General features: G+C 43.2%; 1 protein-coding gene across 3 annotated transcripts; it reads right to left on the bottom strand.

Annotated features, from left to right (window-relative positions):
- Nucleotides 1-1,541: 1,541 nt before the first annotated feature.
- On the bottom strand, nucleotides 1,542-23,025 carry plcd1a (phospholipase C, delta 1a). 3 transcript variants are annotated; one of them, XM_035526389.2, is made up of 15 exons: nucleotides 22,633-23,025; nucleotides 13,822-13,980; nucleotides 9,476-9,704; nucleotides 8,600-8,729; nucleotides 6,994-7,222; nucleotides 6,574-6,775; nucleotides 5,954-6,098; nucleotides 5,403-5,555; nucleotides 4,224-4,373; nucleotides 3,838-3,994; nucleotides 3,514-3,630; nucleotides 3,207-3,385; nucleotides 2,737-2,872; nucleotides 2,462-2,611; nucleotides 1,542-2,372 (listed from the first exon to the last, which is right to left on the bottom strand). In XM_035526389.2, exons 1-15 carry the CDS (start codon nucleotides 22,661-22,663, stop codon nucleotides 2,284-2,286), a joined length of 2,256 nt encoding a protein of 751 aa, XP_035382282.1. In that variant the 5' UTR covers nucleotides 22,664-23,025; the 3' UTR covers nucleotides 1,542-2,283. The 3 variants fall into 3 exon arrangements, with proteins under 3 accessions (XP_035382282.1, XP_035382283.1, XP_035382281.1); XM_035526390.2 differs by lacking the exon at nucleotides 22,633-23,025 and adding an exon at nucleotides 21,284-21,720; XM_035526388.2 differs by lacking the exon at nucleotides 22,633-23,025 and adding an exon at nucleotides 21,288-21,720.
- Nucleotides 23,026-24,289: the final 1,264 nt, after the last annotated feature.

The following is a 24,289-nucleotide window of genomic DNA, read 5'->3' as shown; positions in this document are numbered from 1 at the left end:
ACATAGTTGTCTTCAGAAATGATCATATAACACACCAAATAGATTAACACAGAGCAGGAAAGATTAACTAGACTTGGATTAAATAAAAATATTTAAAAATAGAGATATAAGAGAACACGTATAAGACGAAATAATACTGTATAATAATAATGCACATATAAGTAATATATGGTAGACACATGCAGTGTTAAGTACAGGAGCTTAGTACTGGCTAGTCGATGGTCATTTGTACTTGGACACACTACTATCTGAGCACAGGTGATGCATTAGAGTGGTGGAAGAGTCATGTGATCTGGTGAAGGCCAGGCTGGAACCTCTTAGTGCATGTGTCTACTGGTAATGAGGGCCACACCCCCAGGGATGAAGCCCACCGTGGCACTAACATCTATAACACACTAACCAAAATGCTAACAATGGCAAACATCAATTAGCAATAAAAAGTGCAGGTGCAGGCAAAGCTGACCTACCCCCATCACCAAGGCATTTAAAAGGGGTCCAACATTTACACATTACATCTATCAAAAAAACTCGTGTGTTGCTGTTCAGCAAAGACAGGCAGCAACAAGGCAGCCTGTCACAATATGAAAATAGTCTTACTCATAATAATAATTCATAAATGGGAATTTTGGCTTTTCTATACTGTAATAAATTGTACTACTAATCGCCCAATCAGGAAGTTTTTTTCCACAAAAGATAAGTTACATGTTGATGTATGACAAATAACGACCACTGAAGACTTTATTTGGAAACAAATACAAAAGCTGCTATGAGAATCATGCTTATGACAACTTGGAAAGTATTAAATCAATTTCAATACTTACGTTTTGATTGGGACACAATGTGGATATATTTTCCAAATGTATTAAGGAGTCTTTCCTTTGGCTTTGATTCCAGATTACCAGTCGGGCTCTGGTAGCCTAATAAAATTAGCGTTGAACAGTGTTGAATATTATTCAATGTCTCACATCACCAAAGATGTACAACACTGCACTGCCATGAAAAATTACTGTTTTACTTTATTTCCAGGATGTAATGATATATTTAGTTATTATAAAACGGGTGATTTGAAGATGATTTGGAGGGCATATGATTTATGAATAAAAATTAATTTTAAAAAGAATAATTAATTGATTAGCCTGTACATTTTCTGTTTAATTTATCCACAGTAGACTGTAAAAAAAAAAAAACTTGCTAGCCCATATTTGAGTAGGTCACAAACACCTTTTCACATAGAACCAGAGTATCTTTATATCTTTTTTACAACTCTGCAAACCATAATCTATTCCCATTAACATAATACGACCATTCTTGGGGTAAAAAAAAGGCACTCGTGGGGGAAAAAAAAAAAAAGAAATTCTTTGAAAAATGATTAGGTGCTATCTTGGGGAAAAAAAAAAAGGAATGAAGCCATGTTGTTGTGAGATCTCTGGTTGGAGGACTCTAGGACGGGCCGGGCCTGGCCGCAGCTTGTCGCTGCCGTGCTCGTGGGCTCTGCGTCACTCACACTCCGGATTACTCGGCAATTATATACACAGATTCAGTTTTCTTTTTGATTTTCTTTAATCCAAATAATGTTTTTGAGAAAAACAAAATGCTAGTGAAATATTTCTTGGTTAATGATATTTACTGCAGAAAATTATTCTGTTTGGTACAGATTAAAAATTAAATAACCAAACAGGTAAAAGATTTCTGAGGTGAGAGGCATGATTATAATATTAGTCACAGTGCGGTAATATTTAAGCAAAATTGCTGCACATGCTTCAGAAATGTGTTATATTACAAAATTACAGCCGCATGTTTTTAAGTAAAGCAGATTTTTTTCCCCTTAAAAATATGACAAAATATTAACAATTTCTTTCATTCTACGTCTAAAAAAAGAATCACCTCAAACACCTTGCTGGTTCTCATACCCAATAGTTCCAAATTAAAATCTGGTAAGTGTGAGGTCCAGTCAAGCTCAGTCAAGATGAATCCTTGGAGAGATTATGGAGTCGCTCTGAATCCTTGGGGCGGCTGTGGAGTCTCCCTCAAGCCTGCATATCCCAGGCTGGTTGAACACACACATTCCCAAATCTCTGTTCTGCCGACTGCTCCTTGTCCTTACCAGGGCCGTTTACTGCGGAAGGTATTGGCATATGTAGCAGTAATCGACCAGCTTCACAAACCAGCGTCTCAGAAGTCTCGTGAGTAGTTTCGCAGTTGCCACAGTGACGGTCTTGGGTTTGGCCACTGGTCTGCCTCGCTGCGCCTGCAGTGGTTGGAGGCCGGAGCATGCGGAGTGTTTTAGTCGTCTAGAGCCATGATATGGACGAAGAGTCCTGCGGAAGGGATGACGTTGCCACACTTCGTGAGCAAAGGGATGTGACGGTATCCTGTCGATAGAGGAAGCAGGTTCGTATGAATTTCCATTTGGGCATTTGCGCTCTCTGGTTTCACTGTGCTTGTTACTGCGCGGACTCACCATTCTGAATGCTGGTGAAGGGTAGAGTGTACTGCCCGATGAAGTCGTTAGCAGACGCAGGGTCATAGTCCTCCACCACGAAGCGCACTATGGCCAACTCCGGCACATTAATGGCAAACACGAAGGTTTTGTTCCACATTGGATTGAACCCTGTAGGAAGGTGACCCGAGATGGACTTATGTGACACTCATCACCATAGAGCTAGCAGTGTGCCAGGGGCTTAGATTTTCCTCTGTGTGGATTGAAAAGTTGGGAAGGGTGTTGTTTCCACTCACCATTGTTGTTGATGTGTGCTGTCTGTGCACTGGATTTGTCTGCGGTTACTCCATGGATCTCCACTCGCACAAACGGGTCCACAATGGACGACACCTTGTCCTTGTTCAGCTTAGGAAGCTGCTGGGCAGAGATGACCTGAGAGGGCACAGCCGGGACGGTTTTCAACTTTAGCCGCTTTTCGGCCATATAAATCTTCCCAAGGTGCAAAAGAGTATCTTTCTGTTTGCTAAACGCTCAGAGCTTTGACCAATGTACGAGACTTATGGGCTTTGAGCTCTCAAGGGCAATCATCGCCAACTACTGGACAAAACAATATGTATCTCCATATAAAAGACATGAGCAGCTATTTAGAAGAAACTCATTTCATGCAATTACACATTAGGTGGTTAATTAAACCAACAAATTCCTAAATGCTCTTTTATGTTAAAAGAATTATTAATGTATATCATAATCATAGAAATGTAATGACCATGATATGCAAGTTTTTCTTCCTCAGCCATCGTCCACTGGTAAGGTTGCAGGCATCAAAATTAAAATCTGGGATTCTCATAAAGTGCGGCTTTAGGATGTAGCCACATTTCCCGTTGGGCAGGAAGCGGCCTTGATTCAAATCCATCTGTTTGCATGGTGTTTGGAAGTTCAGAGCCACTGTTAGGGAGGAAATATTCACATAAAAGCAATTAAATGCTGCAGTGCTGAGAGTTTGACCGGCTGTGTCATGCTAATCTTTTGGAATGCGTTAGCGCTACAGTGAGGAAGTGTCTGTAGACGGGCACCGATTTGGCAGCCGGAGTTCCACATTTGCACAGGGTTGTAGTTGGACGAGTCAGTTCTGGAGCCTGCGGGATAGATTCTGCTCAGCTTGTCTATATTGTGGTGCACAAACTCAGCTCCTATAATACAGAAATAGGGCATTGCACAGACAGTTCAGAAACAGACAGAACCCAAAAAACAGGACAGCTGAGTGTATGCTAGCAGAGTTGTTTAAACAGATCCAAATGTCTTAGTTGTCTGTATTCATTTTGTATCCTTTTGTTTTGATGAAGCAGCTGATAAAACCCCAAAATGTTGAATGCAAAAAAAAGGCAGGTATGAATTACCTGAATGTTCTGCCAACTGTTTAGCCTTGCTTTCCTTAAAGGAGGCCATCTCATAGAAGGCCTGTTTTTCTTTTGAGTGCTCAAAGCTATTGAAGTGCACACTCTTGCAGTAGACCACCAAATCTGACAGCTCCTTAGCAAGCTTGATCTTTGATTTCTAAAAACACCAAAAGATAAATGAATTCCTTTGAAGCATATACATAAGTGTGAAAATTCAAAAGTGGGTTGTGAGCGAAGCATATCATGCATGGTAGTGATCTGTGTTAATGAGGTTTGAATATGCACACCCTGTGTGCATATGCTCATGACTATCGGCCACAGAAGTCACATCTGCTCCATGTGCTTCCTAGTTTTGGGTGGGAGGGGCATTAGCGGCGTGGACGCACCTTGGCCTTGGCCTTCTGCTCGCCTTCTTTGGCTTCGGCGCTCTCGTCCTCCTCGGACACACTGTCCACATCCACTGAGCTGTTGTCTTCGAACACCACGTCCAGCTTGTTGAGACGCTTGCCTTTAACCAGGATCCGGCCTTTTAGTTCCTGCAGGATGACACACGCGTTGGACATGCACGAAAACAGGCATCATAAAGAGGCGGGTGCACGATGTTAACATGATGCGGTCTCCCGCTGTGTGCACCACTGTCACTGGAAGGAATTTAGTAGAAAAGGTTCTGGAGAAAAAGTATAATTTACAAAATGTGCCTTTTAGGCTCAAGAACTACATTGGTGGCCACCATTCCTTTCAGAAGTAGACTTCCATGCCTTTGTGGAGGTGCAGAATGGCTCTGAAACACGAGATTCTCCCTTGTGCATGTGGGAGTCTCTTTCATGTCAAAGTGCATTCTTGCCCTACCCCACACCCCCAGGCAATCGGTCGGAATCTGGGACGATCTCCAAGTGAAAGGCAGAAATCATTCCCAGAGGGAGATTCTTTCGCCTTAACAAGCTTGTCAGGAAAGGAAAAAAACAACCCATTATGGCCTATACTAAACACAATCATCTGCATGAAACCCCTGAACCTCAGAGCTTTTGCTAATCGAAGTTAAACCTCAAAATTAAATTCCATTCTGTGGCGCACACTTTTGCAATTAAGCTTCGCAAAACCACCCAGTCTCAAACTACAGCCTTGCTGGAGCTTTGTGAAATGATATGACTCATCGAAATATTAGACTGAGAATGTAACATAAACAGGAAGTCGGTGGTGAGGACGCAGTCCGAGGAAGGTAGTAAGTAGGAGTGGGGAGGTTTTGGCAGGGCCGCCCCTACTGCAAAAATATGTGAACACATCTATATCTCACACATGTTCATGTAATCACGTCACATCGTCAACCTGGGCAGAAGCCTGTGATGCCAGGCAATGATAATCCTGTGGCCTGCTTACTGGGTGCCAATTAGTCAGATTAATGAATGCCTTGTTTGTCTGAGTAGCCAAACCTTCCAGATACATGGTGACTTTTTCAGGAAGCTCAGCATTACAGGTACACTAATGGTATGCTAACAATTCACTGTCTCGGTAAGATCAGCATTAGATGCACAGGAATAAATGTGTATCGCAGGAATGCGTCTGACCTCTGGCCCAGGAAAAGTGGTGGGCATCTTTTTCCCAAGTGGCCTTGTGAGAAGGGCGGTGCCCAGGATGGAAGTCATATGTTTGGCCATGACCTTCTGCTGCTCCACAGAGCAGTGGTTCTCCAGTGACAGGATCACCGGATACTCCGACGTCTGGTGCAAGCAAGATGAATGGACATGAATGACCTCAGAGGGCTTGGGGTGGAACACATACCTCTGTGTGCAATCCTAAATAATGCTAAACATGTTAAAACTTAAAAACATTATTCAATATCAGTTTAAAAGAGAAGTTTAAAACAGTTTTGCGATGTTTTTTGAAAAATACTTGGATTTAGAGTTACAGAAAAAGCACAAGGCTATGAAAAATGATGAGGCCTAGCTAATAAATTCTCTCTCATAGACCTTTACAGGACATCATTCCAGAGCATAGTGTCTGCATCATATAAAAGTCCTTTCTTTGAGCTTCGGCTCTGCGGCATTCCTATAACGCGCCGCGTGGAAGCGTGCTGGTGACTAACCCCATGAGCCAAGAGATGTCGGAGCACACTCACTCTGAAGGCATAGTCTCTGATGGCCTTGATGACATCCTTGAAGAGCACCTTGGAGGTGAGCGTGTGGCCGTGGTAGATGAGCGGCTCTCCATTGGGGCCATCCCAGCAGTCCAGCTCCACGCAGCGGCAACCCTTGGTCAGTGCCCTGAACACGACCACACCAGTCATGACTACATCTGCTACATCACATGTGGCCATGTAACTAACATGATGATAATAATTTAGAATTCACATGAGCAATTTGGGTTAAATTCTGTCTGAAAGAAAGGGTTCAATAAATCCTCCCTAACCTAACGACCACTGAAAAAGCTACAAACTCTACATTCACTTGACTTGTGCAAATTGCTTTAATTCTCAATTTTGAGAGTCTGTGTCAAGTTTTTATTTCATGAGAATTTCATAAATTATGTCAGGGTATCAGTGCCAGGGTCAATCACAATCGCGACTAACCGCAGTCAACCCTTCCACGACTGTAAAAGGCTCACCAAGAGTTTAAGGCACTGAGTCGCCCTGCACGGCTTTAAGCACAGGGCCTTTGAGCTGAGTGATGAAACACCCAGAAAGGCCTCTGCTTAAGAATAGCCAGATAATCTTCCTTGGTGAGAGCATATTATTATGACCTGATGTATGCCTCGGTACTGCTGGGTCCTTTCAGCTGGTCTTCCATGAGATAGGTGTTGTGGGAGGAGGAGATGAAGTAATTGTTGAGCGGCTGTCTCATGTCCTGGTACACCTCTTTGTGGGCGGGATTAAAGACAGTGCCCTCTGCGCTGGTTAGGTACCGCAGGAAGCCATCTCTGCTCATTTGCTTCTTCTGCTTGGCTGCATTAACGTAAATGTAATACGAAGGTTGATGCGTCTGTTAAATCGTTTGATTCTTATTAAAACGCCTGGAAGATTTTAATTTGCCTGATTTTATTTGCGGTTGGAATTTAGCAGCAATGTGAGTCGAATCTCAGAAATCGGTACAGCGCAGTGACCCTGACAGACAGACGGGGGCCAAGGCCGACGGTTAGACGCAGCAGTAACGGATGTGATACCTGCGCTGTCTGGTTCGTATTTCTCGATAAGCATCAGTGCGTAATCCAGAGACACGGCCTCTCTCTGCTCCTTCTGCAGGAAGTCGAGCAGGTTGGAGGCGCTCATCTGGCCGGCCGTCAGGGCGTATTTCCCGTAGATCACCTCGATCTCCTCGCGGGCGGTCAGCAGCTCGTAGAAGTGCTTTATCTCCTCCCCTTCCAGAGCGCCCGACTTGGATATGTCACATGCCTACACAGTGATGGGAGAAAATAATGCAACAAATACAGGAAAAAGGATCACCATCAAACATCTTCATTATTTGGAACAAACTTTTGTTTAATTCCGCACAGAAGGCATATCATAGGGAGATATGTTATACTGTGATCTGTGTAACTAATATTGATAATCAGCCACAATATTTTAGCCACATATTTCTGTATAGTACTACATACTTCACACTAACAAGCCAAGTCCTTCTAAACATCCTATAAAAAGGCAACATTTGCATGTTAATCAAGCACACTGACACTATGCAAGAATGAAACCCGAGATTTCAACATGTGAACAGCGCACCTAGCCAGGAATATTAGTCATGCGCTAAGACTAAACGCAGCTGAGCAGGGTTTCTCATTGTCAGAAACCATCTCAGTGAGTGTAACTGTGGGACAATAGAATATATATATATATATATATCCTGACCTAGAACATGACAAATCACCCTTGTAAATGAGGAGCTGAATTTAGCACTTATACATTTAGACATTGTCTAAAATGGAGGCCTAAATGAGTTCACATCACAAGTGCGAGTCACTCACAGTGAACTTACTTAGTTTTCCGAAGCTGTCTATACAGCATGTACAGCATGTACAGCATGTCGAGACTTCGGAGGGCGACCTGTTCCTTCAGCTGCTCTGAAGGTGGATATTTAGCTTGTTCCAGATATTAATGAATTGACTTTGATATAATGACAGGCGGCATTGCTCACTTGTGCAAAGACAGCCGTTGTTCAGTAATGTTTCTTTTAGTCTAAGACAAGGGTGGTGCCAACAGACAAGTCTGCTCTTGTTCAGCATTTCATGGTGGGAAAGTAATGTGTAGGTGAGCGTTTGAGTTCCAGACACACGCAGCTATTCTGAAGTGTCACGCGTGTGCTCAAAGTGGGTGAGGTATGAACAACTCGAATCGCTCACAGTTCAGCGAGAACAACAAACCCTTTGTGAGGTTTTGTTCACGGCTAGAAACTGCGAAGTAAGGTGACGCACTCATAATCTGAGCTTTTGATTCTTTTGTAACTTTGATTCTTTTGTGTGCTGAAACAAAATATCAAGCAATTCTCATTTTGAAATAATTTAATGAAAGTATACAAATATGCAATTTCAGCTAGCAAAACAATCAAACCATAACTTCATGTAACACTGAATCAACATCTGAACATAAAACAGCCAATATTACATCAATAAAACTAAACCACTTCTGACTAGAGCAGTCTGTGAATGAGTAGATAGTGAAACCACTTCTATCAAACACATACACATCCTGACAGGCTGGCTATTTAGAAGCAGTAAACCCTGAAAGCGCTTTTATAAGGTCACTGACCTCGACATAACATTATCAGCTCTTCATTACCTCAAACAGTTTGGCGGCGTACATGTCGTTCACTTCGATGTTGATGTCATGCAGGAAGTGCTTCACCTCCTTCAGGGTCATCACATTGTCCCTGTTTTTGTCTGCCCTTCGCATGCGGCTAATGATCCAGCTTTGGTGGCGATGTAAGGGGGAATCTTCACCCCGAGCTCCTGCCCCACTGATATTTCCCTTCTTTCCCACTAATACATTCATCTCCCAGCATACGGCTCAGGTGCTTAAGGGATGTCATGAATGAGTTCGACTGGCACGCCTGGGCTTATTGACTAACAGGCGTATTATTTTAATCAGCTGATCCTGGCCTTTAGCTTGCTGTGTGATATGTACTACTGCCATGCTCTGTTCTCATCGAAAGACAGATTACTTCAAAAACATTTGGGAACAATGTGTAGCAATGAGTAGCTTAAACATATCCGCTGTCAACTGCCCCAAGATAAGACAGTTGTGCTGTAATGTCTTTATAATGTCTTTTCAGCTGCACCCACCTTTTAGTTTACTAGTGCAACTCTTTCTACTGTGGGGCCTGAACTGTTAAACATCCAAGCCTAACTGTTCTACAGCACAGGCTTAACTGTTCTACATCCCAGGCATAACTGTTCTACAGCACAAGCCTAACTGTTCTACATCCCAGGACTAACTGTTCTACATCCCAGGCCTAACTGTTCTGCAGCACAGGCTTAACTGTTCTACATCCCAGGCCTAACTGTTCTACAGCACAGGCTTAACTGTTCTACATCCCAGGCCTAACTGTTCTACAGCACAGGCTTAACTGTTCTAAAGCACAAGCTGAAGTGATCTACAGTTGAGGTCAAACCTGCTCCGTAGGTCACACTGTGTGCTAATTCCACTAAAGGATACTGTTCACTCTTCTGTTGGGTGTTGAGGTTCTGCATGCTTGCAATCAACTTCTCCAGGCCTGTGACCCAATGCTTGGCATCCTCGGGGGAGCTGGCCACCAGGTCAAGGGTATTGCGTTTGCCTTTGAAGATGATGGAGAAGCAAAGGTCCTCCATGGAGCTATCGGTGAACTTCTGCAGAACCTCCGACTGCCGGCCACGCCGCACCGATTCCACATCGTTGATGGAAACTGCGGGCATGACAACAGGGCAGGTGTTAGTTCTAGCATGACTTCTTTTTTTGGTAGACATGCTCTGAAGATGAAGGGGGGAATTTAAAAACTGAAATGAGGCAGAAGAGAAACAGAAGCTTTCAAAAATAAACATAAAGAGAGAGAGCACATAAAGCAGATGACGGAATGCCGGAGGACAAAGATATCCTCTATGTGCTCGTACATGCACACGTGTAAGCTGATGGGAGGCGGGGGAATTTGAGCCAGAAAAATAATCTCCACAAGGCTGTGAAAGGATCTCTTCTGATAACAGAGTACAAAGGCTTCATACTGCAGACAGACATATCACGAACCACAGGCACCAGTAACTCTCGTGCAGCAGGCGATAGGTACATGGTTTATCACAGACCCCTTTAACTCTGTCCCACCCCTTTAGCTCTGTCCCACCCCTTTAGCTCTGTCCCACCCCTTTAACTCTGTCCCACCCCTTTAGCTCTGTCCCACCCCTTTCGCTCTGTCCCACCCCTTTAACTCTGACCCACCCCTTCAGTTCCTCTGAAGCTTTGCCAGTTGTGCAGCAGTTTAACATTTCACAGAGAGTATAGTATCTGCAGCTATGATGTCATCTAACGCTATCTATGTTCACATGGGTTGCCGGGAAAGCCTTCTTTCCTCATCCAAACGCTGCTACATAGGGCTGACACGCAGCAGATATCACTGGAGACATGAGAGAGTGGCTTGTCCTTTATGGTACACAGGTCACGAACAGACCGATAAAGACTTAACACAATGACCACCAGTATGTTGACGTATTAATGTTAATGCCCTTCGGATTCCTGTAAGATCAGTCAGCCACAGCTGGGTGGTGAATGTTTACCAAGCTGGGCCAGAGCCAATAAGCTGTTGTTTTATAGCCAGCTGCTGTACCCTGCATGTAAAGAAAGATCTAGAATGAAGCCTTTTTAAGAGATAGCAGCGCCTTGCAGTTGGGATTGCACAGTCACAGCAGTGCTCTCCAAATTCAAACATTCTGGATAAGAGGAGTTTGTTCAGCACAGCAGCATCCAACACCTGGACTGTCTGAAATGGACTTTCACATTTTCTCATTTCCCTGATCTGTTTCCTTTCTGCTATGTTATTTACGTGTGCGTGTGTGTGTATGCCCAGGTCTGTGTGTTTCCGTGTTACAGGTTCGTGCCAGGGCTTGTGGGTGATTTCCCTTCCACACTTGAACTGAGTTTGTTTGGGGTGGGGGGGGTCTGTCTCTGTTTTCTTTGGCGATAGGGAGTGAGTGTAGGCTATGCATTTTTATTTTGGTGAAATATAGACAGCTGTCTTGTTCTTTTCTAGCACGTTTCGTTTGTTTTGTTGGCCTCGGTCTCTCCTGACGTGGTTACACCAATCCCCTGTTTATTTGTATGAAACAATTTGTAACACACTTGTTATTTGCCATATTATCTTAGTCTGTTTCGATTCTCATTCCACTCACCAATCGCTCGCCGTTACCACGTCATGTTTTAATGTTACGGACTCCCCTACCTAGACTGAGACTGAGAACAGTTGGCTGTCAGACAAACCACTCCACCACACTTTCTGAGTTATATCTTACTCTGTACCCACATTCCTATATTTATCTGTGTTATCCTATCCAGCAGATGTCTAATACACACAAGAGTGGCTATTTACACTCCTTTTGGTCTGTAAACAACGGCCAGTGTAGTTTTGGTGGAGTCAATGGACGTGTGGGGAGGTGGAGGCCTTGGACCTGTGGGGAGGCGGAAGCGTTGAACATGTGGGGAGGCGGAAGCGTTGAACATGTGGGGAGGCGGAAGCGTTGAACATGTGGGGAGGCGGAAGCGTTGGACCTGTGGGGAGGCGGAAGCGTTGGACCTGTGGGGAGGCGGAAGCGTTGAACATGTGGGGAGGCGGAAGCGTTGGACCTGTGGGGAGGCGGAAGCGTTGGACCTGTGGGGAGGCGGAAGCGTTGGACCTGTGGGGAGGCGGAAGCGTTGAACATGTGGGGAGGCGGAAGCGTTGAACATGTGGGGAGGCGGAAGCGTTGGACCTGTGGGGAGGCGGAAGCGTTGAACATGTGGGGAGGCGGAAGCGTTGAACATGTGGGGAGGCGGAAGCGTTGGACCTGTGGGGAGGCGGAAGCGTTGGACCTGTGGGGAGGCGGAAGCGTTGAACATGTGGGGAGGCGGAAGCGTTGGACCTGTGGGGAGGCGGAAGCGTTGAACATGTGGGGAGGCGGAAGCGTTGAACATGTGGGGAGGCGGAAGCGTTGAACATGTGGGGAGGCGGAAGCGTTGGACCTGTGGGGAGGCGGAAGCGTTGGACCTGTGGGGAGGCGGAAGCGTTGAACATGTGGGGAGGCGGAAGCGTTGAACATGTGGGGAGGCGGAAGCGTTGGACCTGTGGGGAGGCGGAAGCGTTGAACATGTGGGGAGGCGGAAGCGTTGAACATGTGGGGAGGCGGAAGCGTTGAACATGTGGGGAGGCGGAAGCGTTGAACATGTGGGGAGGCGGAAGCGTTGGACCTGTGGGGAGGTGGAGGCCTTGGACGTGTGTGAAATGGCTCTACTGTTTATACCAAGGCTCCCAGCAGTCAAAGCAGTGGAATGATTTCTAAGAATAATTCTAAGAATTATTTACTAGAAAGTTAACTGGAGGAAAAAATCTATTTCAATCTCTGCTCCCTCCCTCTTCTGCATCCAGGTCAGTGACTGACCTGGCACTGCAGGCAGCTCAGGAAGAGAATAGGAAGCTCAGTTCTTACGGTGTGGAAATGCCTGTAAAAACATGAGACTGCTTTGTTATTTGAAACCAAATCAAAACACTGTTTTATCCATACATGTGTCATCTTATCCTGTATTAATAGGAAAAGGCTCTATTTTTTTAGAGGGTTTTGCATCTTATTTCAATTGCTGTACGAACTGTATCCAAATCCATTTTAAAACCTTTTTTTTTATTTATCCTTTTGAGATCCAGGGTTTGAGATCTAGGGTCCTTAAAATTGTTCAAATCCATCGTACTGTTCTCAGATAAGGATAATTTTTTCACAAACTACTTCCTATTTACAGGGATTGCATTTGCATAGCTATGAGGTTACAAATAACATCATAAATTGTATCCAATAACTGTAATTTGTCACCAGTCACAAACAGCAAGGAGAAGTAAAAAATACATGCAGCATAGGCCAGGATGCCTGAAAATGCCTGCAGGATATGATACAATACACAACATCATAGTCCAGGTCCCAGTGGGCTTTGAAAGAAGAGCTGTTGGACATGAGTGTGACTTCCACAAAGTTTCCACGAAGATCTGGAGCCAGCCTGATCTACACACAGCCCCAATCTGGAAAGCAGCAGATAAATGAGGCTCCTCTGTCTAGGAGGAGCTGGAGAGGAAGCTGTGATATGGACCTGGCCCTTGGGGACACTATCTTTACGACGTTTTTCTTTCCAGCCGTCCTACCACCCAACCAGATCATGCCTAGTGGAGCTGAGGGCATGTTCCACAGAAGTTTATTTTTTTTCACTATCTGCAGTGCTGGATGGCACAAGACAAGTATTCCACCATGTGGATTGCCTAATCTTTTATTCGTGTGAGAGGAAAAGTTTGTTCCCAACAGACCAGCATGATGTCTCTCTCGCACAGTACAAGGGGAAGTGGGCTTCAGCTCATGCTGTGTTATGTTACATAGCTAACAGTGTGATGTGATTGGTCAGTCACATGACCTGGCTTTTATTTCCTACACATTTACATTTACATTTACATTTAGAGAATTTGGCAGATGGCCTTGTTCCAATTTACAGAAGTGTTTTGTTCTATTGTTTATAAAAAGCTGGTAGCTCTGTGGTTAAGGTACTCAACTAGTAATCAGAAGATTGCCAGTTCATGCCCCACCTCCAACAAGTTGTCACTGTTGGTTTCCTGAGCAAGGCCCTTAACCCTCAATTGCTCAAGTTGTGTTCAGTAGTAACTGTGAGATTTATTGGAAAAAAGCATCAGCTAAATACTATAAATATAATCCTCAAGCTAGCATAGATATGTCATTGCTAAGAAAGCTACCAGGCCAATGCTCGTGCACACGCAGTTGGGGTTAAAGTCTGAGGAAGATGTGGATGCTCACATGTGTTGTTTCTCTTCAAAGCCTTTTGGGACTCATGCCATATGGTCTCGCCATCATCCTGAAGCTGGAAGAAACGCTTCTTCTTCCAGGAGTTGGACTTCACCTTGGTCAGCTTCCCTCCTGTCACAAGGTACTGCAGGTCTGCGTCTGTCTCCAGAGCTGAGGTCACACACACAAAACCAACAAGATCAGGACTGATGGCATATCTGTGTGTGTCAGCCACATACCATAAACACAAATGAAAATGGATCTCTACTAAAACTACTGAACAAGATAACATATGAACTAAGGTTTAAACTTAAAACACTGTTATACTGTTGAAACAATGCAAATGCATAGGGCCTGGTTAAAGCTAACAATTCCTGTGCATTCAGTGTTCACAAATCATCTGGAGGACACTGAGCAGTTTTTTTTTCTTTCAGTGCTGTGGCTCATTACAAGTGCATCTTACACAACAGGTGGATGTGATATTCTGAGCTATAGAACAGCAAGGTGGCACCTGTGTATTACATTGCACGCGCATGTGCCTGTGAGGAACGGCCTTTGTATTAATGAAAAAGCAAAGACATGTAAATCCTGTTAAAATAGCCTGATTGTGTGTGACTGTCTGAACAATACACTCTGTTTATTTTCCACAAAGCTCCACAAAAATCTGTTCTGCATTAAGGCGCAAAATGCCTTTCTCAGAATAATGATGTCCTAGACCAAGCCTACAGGCCACAATGCTATGCACTAGTGAAAGAAATAAAGACAGTTCACAATAGAAGCTAAACAACGTGTTGTGTTTTGTTGCGGGGTGTCTGTGTGTGTGTGTGCATGTGCATGTGTCTGTGTGTGAGTGTGTGTATGTGTGCGTCTGTGTGTGTGTGTGTGGGGTGTGTGTGAGTGAGTGTGTGTGGGGGTGTGTGTCTGTGTGTGTGTGTGTGAGTGTGTGTGTGTGTGTGTGTGTGTGTGTGTCTGTGCGTGTGTGTGAGTGTACATGTGCGTGTGTGTGAGTGTGTGTATGTGTGCGTCTGTGTGTGTGTATGGGGGGGTGTCTGTGTGTGTGTGTGTGTGTGTGTGTGTGTGTATGTCTGTGTGTGTGTGTGTCTGTGTGTGAGTGTGCATGTGCATGTGTCTGTGTGTGAGTGTGTGTATGTGTGCGTCTGTGTGTGTGTGTGTGTGTGTGGGGTGTGTGTGAGTGAGTGTGTGTGTGGGGGGGTGTGTCTGTGTGTGTGTGTGTGAGTGTGTGTGTGTGTGTGTGTGTGTGTGTGTGTGTGTCTGTGCGTGTGTGTGAGTGTACATGTGCGTGTGTGTGAGTGTGTGTATGTGTGCGTCTGTGTGTGTGTATGGGGGGGTGTCTGTGTGTGTGAGTGTGTGTGTGTGTGTGTGTGTGTGTGTGTGTGTGTGTGTGTGTGTGTGTGTGTGTGTGTGTGGTGATGAGGATGGTATTTCACAAACATCACTCCTTCCATCATGCTCCTCCCTCCTGGGGACTGGTGGCATATAAAATAACAGATCACTGCCATCATTCCAAACAGACAGACAAACATCTTCCCAGCAGCCCCTGGGGTGAGGAAGGGACATAATCTCTGTAGCTGGATCCAAGCAGTAAACACTACACAGCCTTGTGGGCTCTCCAGCTCAGGGGTGTGGACACAGTCACAACCCTGCTGACATTCTGCACACACTCCTGTCACAGATCTCCAAGCACTGGCACCTAAACAAGACGACGTGTACCTTTGTAATGACGCCTACTTCCAAACTGGGCACACAGCCAATGCACAGGATTCTACAGAAGCTCTGGTTGTGTTGAAAATGTTTCAATGGGCCACTGTGCTGAAAACTAAAAGCCAAATGTAATGAACAAATGGGAGAAACACTCTGGGGAAAAATGGGAAGTGTATAATTATAACAAATACATCTGAGTTACAGATGTGCTTTCTTGACGGTTCTGCTATAGAATTTAGCAACATGCATCAAGACTCATGTGGTGGAAAGAAGTTCCCCTGGCTGTCGGTACAGCTGAGACACTACTAAAGACTGAAGATTCACCTCTTCACTTAGTCACTAATTACTCAACTATCCACTTATTTAACAAAATGTCCACTCTAGTCAGGACTTTAGGCTGATAGTATTCTTGACAGTGACCTATCTATGCTCATGTGATGATATACATTTGATGGAGACTACAATGCACTTTAGTAAGTCATTCTAAAGTCTTCTAAATGCTGTAAATGAAACAATTTGAACATATTTCATTTAGACTTTACAAATAGATGATTATTCTGGAGCAGTTTAAACATATAGTGATTCACACATCAGTGATTCACACATCAGTGATTCACACATCAGTGATTCACACAACCACTCCACAAATTCACATAGTGACATAAACTATAAAAAGGGGGCAAACACTAGTGGAAAACAGTGCTGATAAAGATTTTGGTCTTTATATGTTTTATAAGTTACATAATTTAAAAATAGTTTAAAATTGGCCAAACAGCTGCTGCAATCCTGCCAGTAATGATAGCTGTACTGCCATAACTCTAAAATGAATCTCATGATATTACACAATATTATCATCCAAATCATAAATCATGTTCATGATTTCATGTAACTATTTAATCCAGATACTTCCATAAGTGGTCTTATCATTTATGGAAGCCCTGATGTTGCATGTAGCATGGGGCCCCTCTCTCTCTCTCCCTCTCTCTCTCCCTCTCTTTCTCTCTCTCTCTCTCTCTCTCTCTCTCTCCCTATCTCTCTCTCTCTCTCCTCTTCCTTGCTCCCAACTGCAGGATGCTGAGACAATCTTGTTTTGACATCTTAAGCCACTATTGATAGTGGTCTTATTTTGTGAGCGGGCCATGTCCGGAGCAGTGGTCAGTCTCTTGGATGGGACTGAGCTTCCTTCTCACTTTTATGTCACCTGGGAAACAGATAAGAATGGCCCACATATTTTTCAAAGCTTAGGAATCCTGTTGTGTATAGTTTCTTAGGGTAGATGGCTGCTGCCACCTCATGTACATTCCAGTTTTTGTACTCGGGAAGAGCAGGACTTTTTGACTTTTTTTAATTCTTAGAATTAAGATCTTTGTTTAGGGATAGTATGGTTATGATTTGCTTGTTATTTGTGTTTATCACCATTTATAGATTGTCTCTGCCACAGTACCAGCTAAAACAATACAGCGCTTACATCTCAAATATATGTAAACAGAGGGATGGTCTGTAAAACAGCCTAAAAGTTTTTCCTTGTCTGAGCTTTCCATCATATTCCCTCCTTCATCAATAGCTTGAACTTTAGATGCTATCAGAGTTGAGTTTTAATATTTTACTAGCACTAGTTGCTGTGTATATATACTGCATTGTTTGATTTATAGTGAGCTTTCTTCTGAGCACTCCCAGAGACTTGCAAATATCTGGACCTTTAGCGTTACTGTTTTTAGGCTTGTATAGAAGGAAAAAATTAGACTGAAAGGTTAGAAAGACTTTAGTTTAAAAAGGACAAGGTGAAAAGTCCCAACTCCCAACTCCCAACCCTTCACCTCTAATCTGTACATGTAGATACCATATATTAACTCTTCTGGGGCTTGCCTTTCACCTATAATTACTGGGATCTTTTCAACTTTTGATCAAGTGCAGGCTTGACGATTAAAAACACCCAGAGTGGGTTTCAGACACTTCAGACACCTGAAGAAAAGTTTCGTCAGCCTGCCCCACCGCAGTACACATGACCTCACCGCTGGACCAATCAGAGAAGAGATGAACAAGAAATGTCTGTTTACGAATTTAAGACTACACACCTGTAACAAACAACAGAAAAGTGTGTCCTACTCATCTATGTACGAGGCGTCCATCTTTTGTGGACAACTTTACTCATGACTAGACTAGGATTACTCATAACAAGTGAACTCCTTCATTTCTTTCCAGTAATAGCTCATTTTCAGGGTAGCTGTGCACTACCCTGGTGAACAGGTTTCTGACACTTGTTTATAACCAGCTATGGGACCCTACACTTTACGCACACAGCAGGACCAACTTGAGAAGTTCCAATATAATGTTCCAATACCGTGGACTTACTCACCAAACAGCAGGATACATTTGTTTTAATATGGAAATAGGCAGGATGCAAACACATTAAGTGGGACCGGTTAAAACCTGCGTGAGCCTGACTGTGTGTGCTGATGTGTAACAGAGATGGATGTAGACCTGGGCAGGACAGTGGGTGTGGTGCGTTGTTGTAGTATAGCAACATGCTTTTTCTCTTAAGCTGAAGACGCGGACATAAAATGTATGTATGTATGTATGTATGTATGTATGTATGTATGTATGTATGTATGTAGAGGTGTGTACAGGCATGTAGTATACATGTAATAACATATCTCAATAAATTTGATATTGGATTAGACCAAACAGATTTTTACATCATAATAGAGGAAATATTATGAATTAAACTTAAAATTCCAGTATGGCATGAGACTGACTCATTAAAAAAACAAGAGAAAAGGCCTCTAGGTGCACCACACCAGTCACCAAAAACTCTGAACTGATTCTGAAGGAGCTTAAACTACTGCTGGAGACGGAGACACAGTTTCAACATGCCGAAAGCTCCACAGCACCTCGGGTCTTTTGGCCATGAAGGCTACTTCGATCTGGCAAGTTGTGAGCAGCTGGTTCTCAGGCACTCTTCAGGTGCTGAATCTGCACAAGGAAGCTTTTATGTGGCAGCTGACCAGGCTGATGCAGCAAAGCAGTGACTACCCAAGGCTCACTGAACCGCCTGCAGCTAGAGTTAAGGAATGCTTTGTACGAAGCGCTGAACATCTACAGTCCTGGAGAAAGACCTGAGCCGAGAGCCTTTTTGCCCCATTTTGGGTTAATCATTTTCACGTGAGCTGAGGTGAAACACCTGGACAAGCTTTTGTTTCTGTTGTCTGAGGAAAAGTTTGCGATTACTCAAGATGCAGAATCCACGCTATTACAAACCAAGAAAGGGCCGAATTAAACACTTCCTGTTTAACATATTACTGGTTTAAAGTCCTACTTGGTACAGAAGCCTTCAGTTCTGTCAGCGCTCTTATATTAGACTGCAAAGACGATTAAAAACATAACTCCAGTTAAATGATTTTTTTCGCACTGCTTTGCACAGTCATTGTAAACAGAATCATACATATAGGAGTGTTTGTGTTCGCAGAAGGTTATCACAAGAAGACCGAAGAATTATAGCATAATTCACTGGGAAAACGCATTATCAAAAATAACCCAGTGCCCACAGACGTTTAGGCACTAATGCTCAATGTGCTGGTTTGAAAGTATCTATTGTGGTTTTCTCATACAAGGCCCATGAACAACTGAGGGGGGAATTCTGATTTTGCAAATTCAAATGCATGTTCAGTAGGTCTTAAACAGGATGACAGCTGTCTGTGGAAATCTGTCATGGTTGTAACACTTTTAGCTTCTTACTCATTTACACGAAGGAAACGCAATTAAATGTTGTGAAATTTTAGTACAAAGAACGCGCATACGTCTACCACAATAATCCACATTAATTTTGATGGGATGCTAAATTATTTATGTGCAAACTAACGGAGAGTACGAGCAGGTCTGGAAATAACAGCGCATGTGCATGACAGTTGTAACAGAGGTGTGTGACAGCAGTAACCACAAATAACTACACAAAACATGCATATCTTCAATATTTTTTCAAGACAAAACACCATTCTGATGGTGGAATACAGTAGTGCTTTGTTAACCGACTACCTTCGGACCTTCACCTTGCTAGTATCGGTTTGGACCCCCTTTTACCTTCAGAACTTAATTCTTCGTGGCATAGATTCAACAAGCTGCTGGAAACATCCCTCAGTGAGTTTGCTTCATACTGACATGATAGCAGCCTGTTAATGCGGCAGTCGCTGTACATTTTTTAGTTGCACACCCATGATGCCAATTTCCCAGTCCAGCCATCACAAACGTGCTCTGTTGGACTGAGATCTGGTGACTGTGCAGGCCATCTGAGTACGGTGAATTCTTTGTCATGTTCATGAACCCAGACTGAGCTGATTAGAGCTTGGGACAATATGCGTTATCCTGCTGGGAGTAGCTGTCAGAAGATGGGCACTTGGTCGTGCAACAGTTAGGATGGACTCAGGTAGGAAGTGGCATTTGCACGGTGCTCATATGATATGAAGGGACCCAAAGCATGCCAAGTAACCTCCCCCACACTGCTGATACAAGGCAGGATGGATCCATACCATTCATACCTTGTTTAGATCAAATTCTGACACTACCATCCGACCTGGCAACGTTTTCTTCTGTTTGTCCAATTTTGGTGATCCTGTGTGAATCGTAGCCTCAGTTGCCTGTTCCTAGCTGACAGGGGTCTTATGCTGCTGTAGCCCATCTGCTTCACGGTTCTAAGAGTTGTGTGTTCAGAGATGCTCTTCTGCATACCTCAGTTGTAATGAGTGGTTATTTGAGTTACTGTTGCCTTTTTATCAGCTCAAATCAGCTCATCAACAAGGCATTTTCACCCAGAGAACAGCTGCTCACTGGATATTTTCTCTTTTTCCTTGTAAACCCTAGAGATGGTTGTGCATGAAAATCTCAGTAGATCAGCAGTTTCTGAAATGCTCAGACCAGCCCATCTACCAGGCCATGTTCAGAGTCACTTAAATCATCTTTCTGCTCCATTCTAATGCTCAGTTTGAGCTTCAGCAGGTCATGTTTAGGCATGAAGACCATATCTACATGCCTAAATGCACTACGTTGCCTTGTGAATGGCTGTCTATCAAGATAGATAGATAGATAGATAGATAGATAGATAGATAGATAGATAGATAGATAGATAGATAGATAGATAGATAGATAGATAGATAGATAGATAGATAGATAGATAGATAGATAGATAGATAGATTCATTCATTCATTCATTCTCTGGATGCATGGCCTCGGATGGCTTTTACATTTCTTCTAATTGTACGTGAGTGCACAAGAAGTAGAGCGAGAAAACTGGTTTGTCACACCCTGTCCAGGCTTATATCCAAAACAGTTATCCACTTTGGTTACTCCCTGTGAGCAATACTCGTTGATAGCAAACTGCGCTTTACGTTTACTTTCAGACCAGCAGACATCCTGCAACGTTTTTAAGTTTTAGGTTGTCAAGAAAACAACTGATGTAATGTATGTTAACTGAACAGTCATAAACATAATAGCACAAACAAATCACCGTAGTCCACTTTAGGTAACCCAGTTAAGAGTATCTAAAGTTCAAAGATCTGAGTTCATTATTTGAGTTTATAACCTGTTTTAGGAGAACGGGTAGAATATCTTATTCATTTGTCTTTGGAAAACTGTAGACTGCAGCGTTAACTATGCTCCTACAACAACATGAAATAACTCCTTAAGAATGTATTTGTACACCACACCAGCGCAAAGGCATAGCCGAAATGTCACCAGAAAGCGGCAGAAATGCGCAACCTACCAACCTCGGAGTTTTCCATTTTTAAGTGCAATCTTCATCCCTCTCTCGGGATTAATGAACTTCTGCGCAGACATGCCAAATTCCTTGTATCCCTTTACGGACTTAATTTAGCCTGAAAATGATCTTGCCACTAGAAACCCATGACGTTTGCAAATTGTCCTGCTGAGTCTTGGGCGTGTTCTACACCCGCAGAATATTCCTACTGAGTCACCAACAACTCCGAAGCGTCCCACCGCTACCACTGCCCATGGGAGTCCGCTGTCTTTTAGATCGGGGCAATTCTTAAAATAGCAAGAATAATATTTTTAAGAACGTAAACGGTTAGTTTACAACTGGGGTAGTTTATGAGGATATATGCAGTTTACAAGTCCGATAAATACGGTTGTATTCCAGCTTTTTGCCACGTTAACTTGTGGCGATCTGCGAACTCCCGGGCTATGGGCCAGCGCTGCACTGCAAGGCTTTCCTATCCCAAATCAAACATTTTATGTTAGTGCGCCCTCTACTGGTTCAGTGAACAGTCTGACATCGTTCCAAGTTCATGTCAGTTTCTCAATTTCATTATGTTCATACGTTTATTCCACCAGCGTTTGAATTGCGAAGCCAGGGAACGCTAGAGTAATTTCAATTACCAAAAGTTATAACGAAAACGAGTTCAGTATGATGCTATTACAGAGCATCACGCATCAAGTCAAGGTCGATTTCTGTCTATGTGCCAATGTCATAATCACCTAATTTCGCCAAGTATGTCACCTAAACAAGAAAACTATGGTCTTGGTATTACTCTGTACAGCTGTTACGAACATGTTAATTGTGCGCAGCCTGAAATCTAGAACAGCAATATTTTAGCTGTACCATTTACATTTGAGCCTAAACTATTAATGGTCAGGCTAAACTTTAATTTATAATTAACGAAGTGAAGCAAAAAGCATTATGAGATTAAATGAGATTCGAGAACATCCCCAGGCGACACTGACAGCAGCAATATAAACAGGCATAATATTTTTGTCATACAGTCTAACCGACAAAAATGAGAGAAATAAATACATAAATACGACGAAAATTAAACGTATAATTTTAGCCGAGGCTTAAAGCAGTCATTTGCAGAACAGAACCAAAATAATATTATATTTACCACCTGAAATATATAGTTCAAACCGTCGGAACAAGGAAGTCTGTAACAGTCACTTTACAGCTATAAAAGTAAACTCACCCCACGGCGCACTGCCTGAAACTTGCGCCACATTTAAATCAGACTCTCATTAGTTCTCAATGTAGAGAAGCGTCTGTGAAACCACAAATACTGTCAGACGTGACATAACAGTCTTATTTCTACCAGAAATGCTCACCGTATTTGCCGAGGTTTCCATTAAGCTCCATGACTGTTACGGTTCTGTTTTAGTAGCCTGCGTGTTGTCTTCAAGCCACGCAACTGTAGCAGGTGCGCACGGAGCCACGTCCAGGATGGGAACAAGCACATGTAAAGACCTAATGCAGGGAAGGCTTTTCTGTCATTGCTGAACGCATCTACGTATTAGTCCAAAACCAAGTATTCGCACACACCCAAAACCACACCGGTCTTTCAAGTCTTGGCTTCTAATTGTTCTTGCGTAAAACGTCTTCTGAGCAGAATAATTCATTATGCATGATGTTGTCAAGACAGTTTGTTATAAACGGTTTTCGCCAGCAATTACTGATGTGGTGGAAGAATCGTGGAAAAAACCCTTGATTCGTGATCAGCCGAGCTCCTCCCAGCACAGATAATATACTTCTATAGACCGTCATTAGCGGTGGCGCAATATGGCAGCCTGGCAGAAAGCTCATAAATGTAGGCATAAGGTTAAAATGGCATACAAACGAATACACGGACGGACTGGAATTTGAAACGTTTGGATAAAAGATTGGGGGGGGGGGGGGAACACTTTGGGACACTTGAAGGCTTTTCCTGCAGTGAATGGCACCAAACGTCTTTACCCCTTTTATTTTCATAATAACATACTATACTCAAGTGTTATTGGGGAATATATAAGTGATTTAATATGTAATAATGTAGTGTAGTGTATATTGTACAATGGGTACCACTAAAAGGTACCCCATTTTTGGCATCATATCGCTGAACTATGACCCAGATAGAGACCCAGATCGTGTTCCTTTTCTCAATGTTCTTTGAAATGACTTCCTTACAAAAACTCCTGAAAGGCATGTCATAACCAACAGGCCTGGGGAAAATGTGCTTATCGCTTGTGGAGACCATATAGTGTAGTGGGTAACAACAGTGTGTCCCTTGTGGAAGATCAGGGGTTGAGCCCAATCCATGCAAGCACTCTGTACTATACCAATAAGGATCCCTGGGCAAGATTCCTAATGCTACTTTTGCTCATCTCTGTAACTTGATTAGAATTGTAAGTTCCTCTGTATAAGAGTGCTTGCTAAATAGATTTTTTTTAAAAAGTGATGGTCAGTTCATCTATAAAAACAGTCACACTGCTTACTTGAACTGGGAGTTTGTTTTCCTGTCAAGTACACCTCTAAGAGTTAATGCTAGTGGTTTGGTCTTTATGGCTTTCTTGATTGGAAGCTCAAAGATAAAACTGGGATCAAACATTAAACCAAGGTTCCTAACAGGTTGGACATTAGAGTTGAATGTATTTTCTCAACACAGAGATGTTTGTTGTCATTAGCATGGAAAATAGCATAGCCACAGGCTAAGATCGTAACTGTATATGTGGAAAATAACAGGCTAAATAAAAGGTCTGGTGGATCCAGCTGAGAGCTGTCTGAGGCCACTGTATGTATGAACAGAGTTAAAGAATGCGGCTCTTATGCCCAGAGAATCAGCATGTTAATCATTTAGGCCTGCTTTATTCAGTCCAAAATGTGTGCTGCCTTTTCTTTGAGATTCATAAACTGCAGACACTATTTTAAAGTAACAGCGTTAAAATCTTCCAATACCAGTTTATCCTGCTGAGCTACTCATGTAAAGCTGCTGAGATAAAGTGTTGTTGA

Source organism: Electrophorus electricus, chromosome 1 (genome assembly GCF_041902795.1).
Source record: "Electrophorus electricus isolate QZ-2024a chromosome 1, ASM4190279v1, whole genome shotgun sequence".
Lineage (NCBI taxonomy): Eukaryota > Metazoa > Chordata > Actinopteri > Gymnotiformes > Gymnotidae > Electrophorus > Electrophorus electricus.
Note: the sequence above shows the minus strand (reverse complement) of the source record. Positions and strands in the feature narration are given on the sequence as shown.

Excerpts from the sequence above, each read along its gene's own strand:
- plcd1a (XM_035526388.2), bottom strand. The coding sequence starts at position 21,357 with ATGTCTGCGCAGAAGTTCATTAATCCCGAGAGAGGGATGAAGATTGCA. Across the intron at positions 13,981-21,287 it reads TAAAAATGGAAAACTCCGAG|CTCTGGAGACAGACGCAGAC; the intron begins GTTGGTAGGTTG and ends GTGTGACCTCAG. Across the intron at positions 2,612-2,736 it reads AGCACACATCAACAACAATG|GGTTCAATCCAATGTGGAAC; the intron begins GTGAGTGGAAAC and ends ACCTTCCTACAG.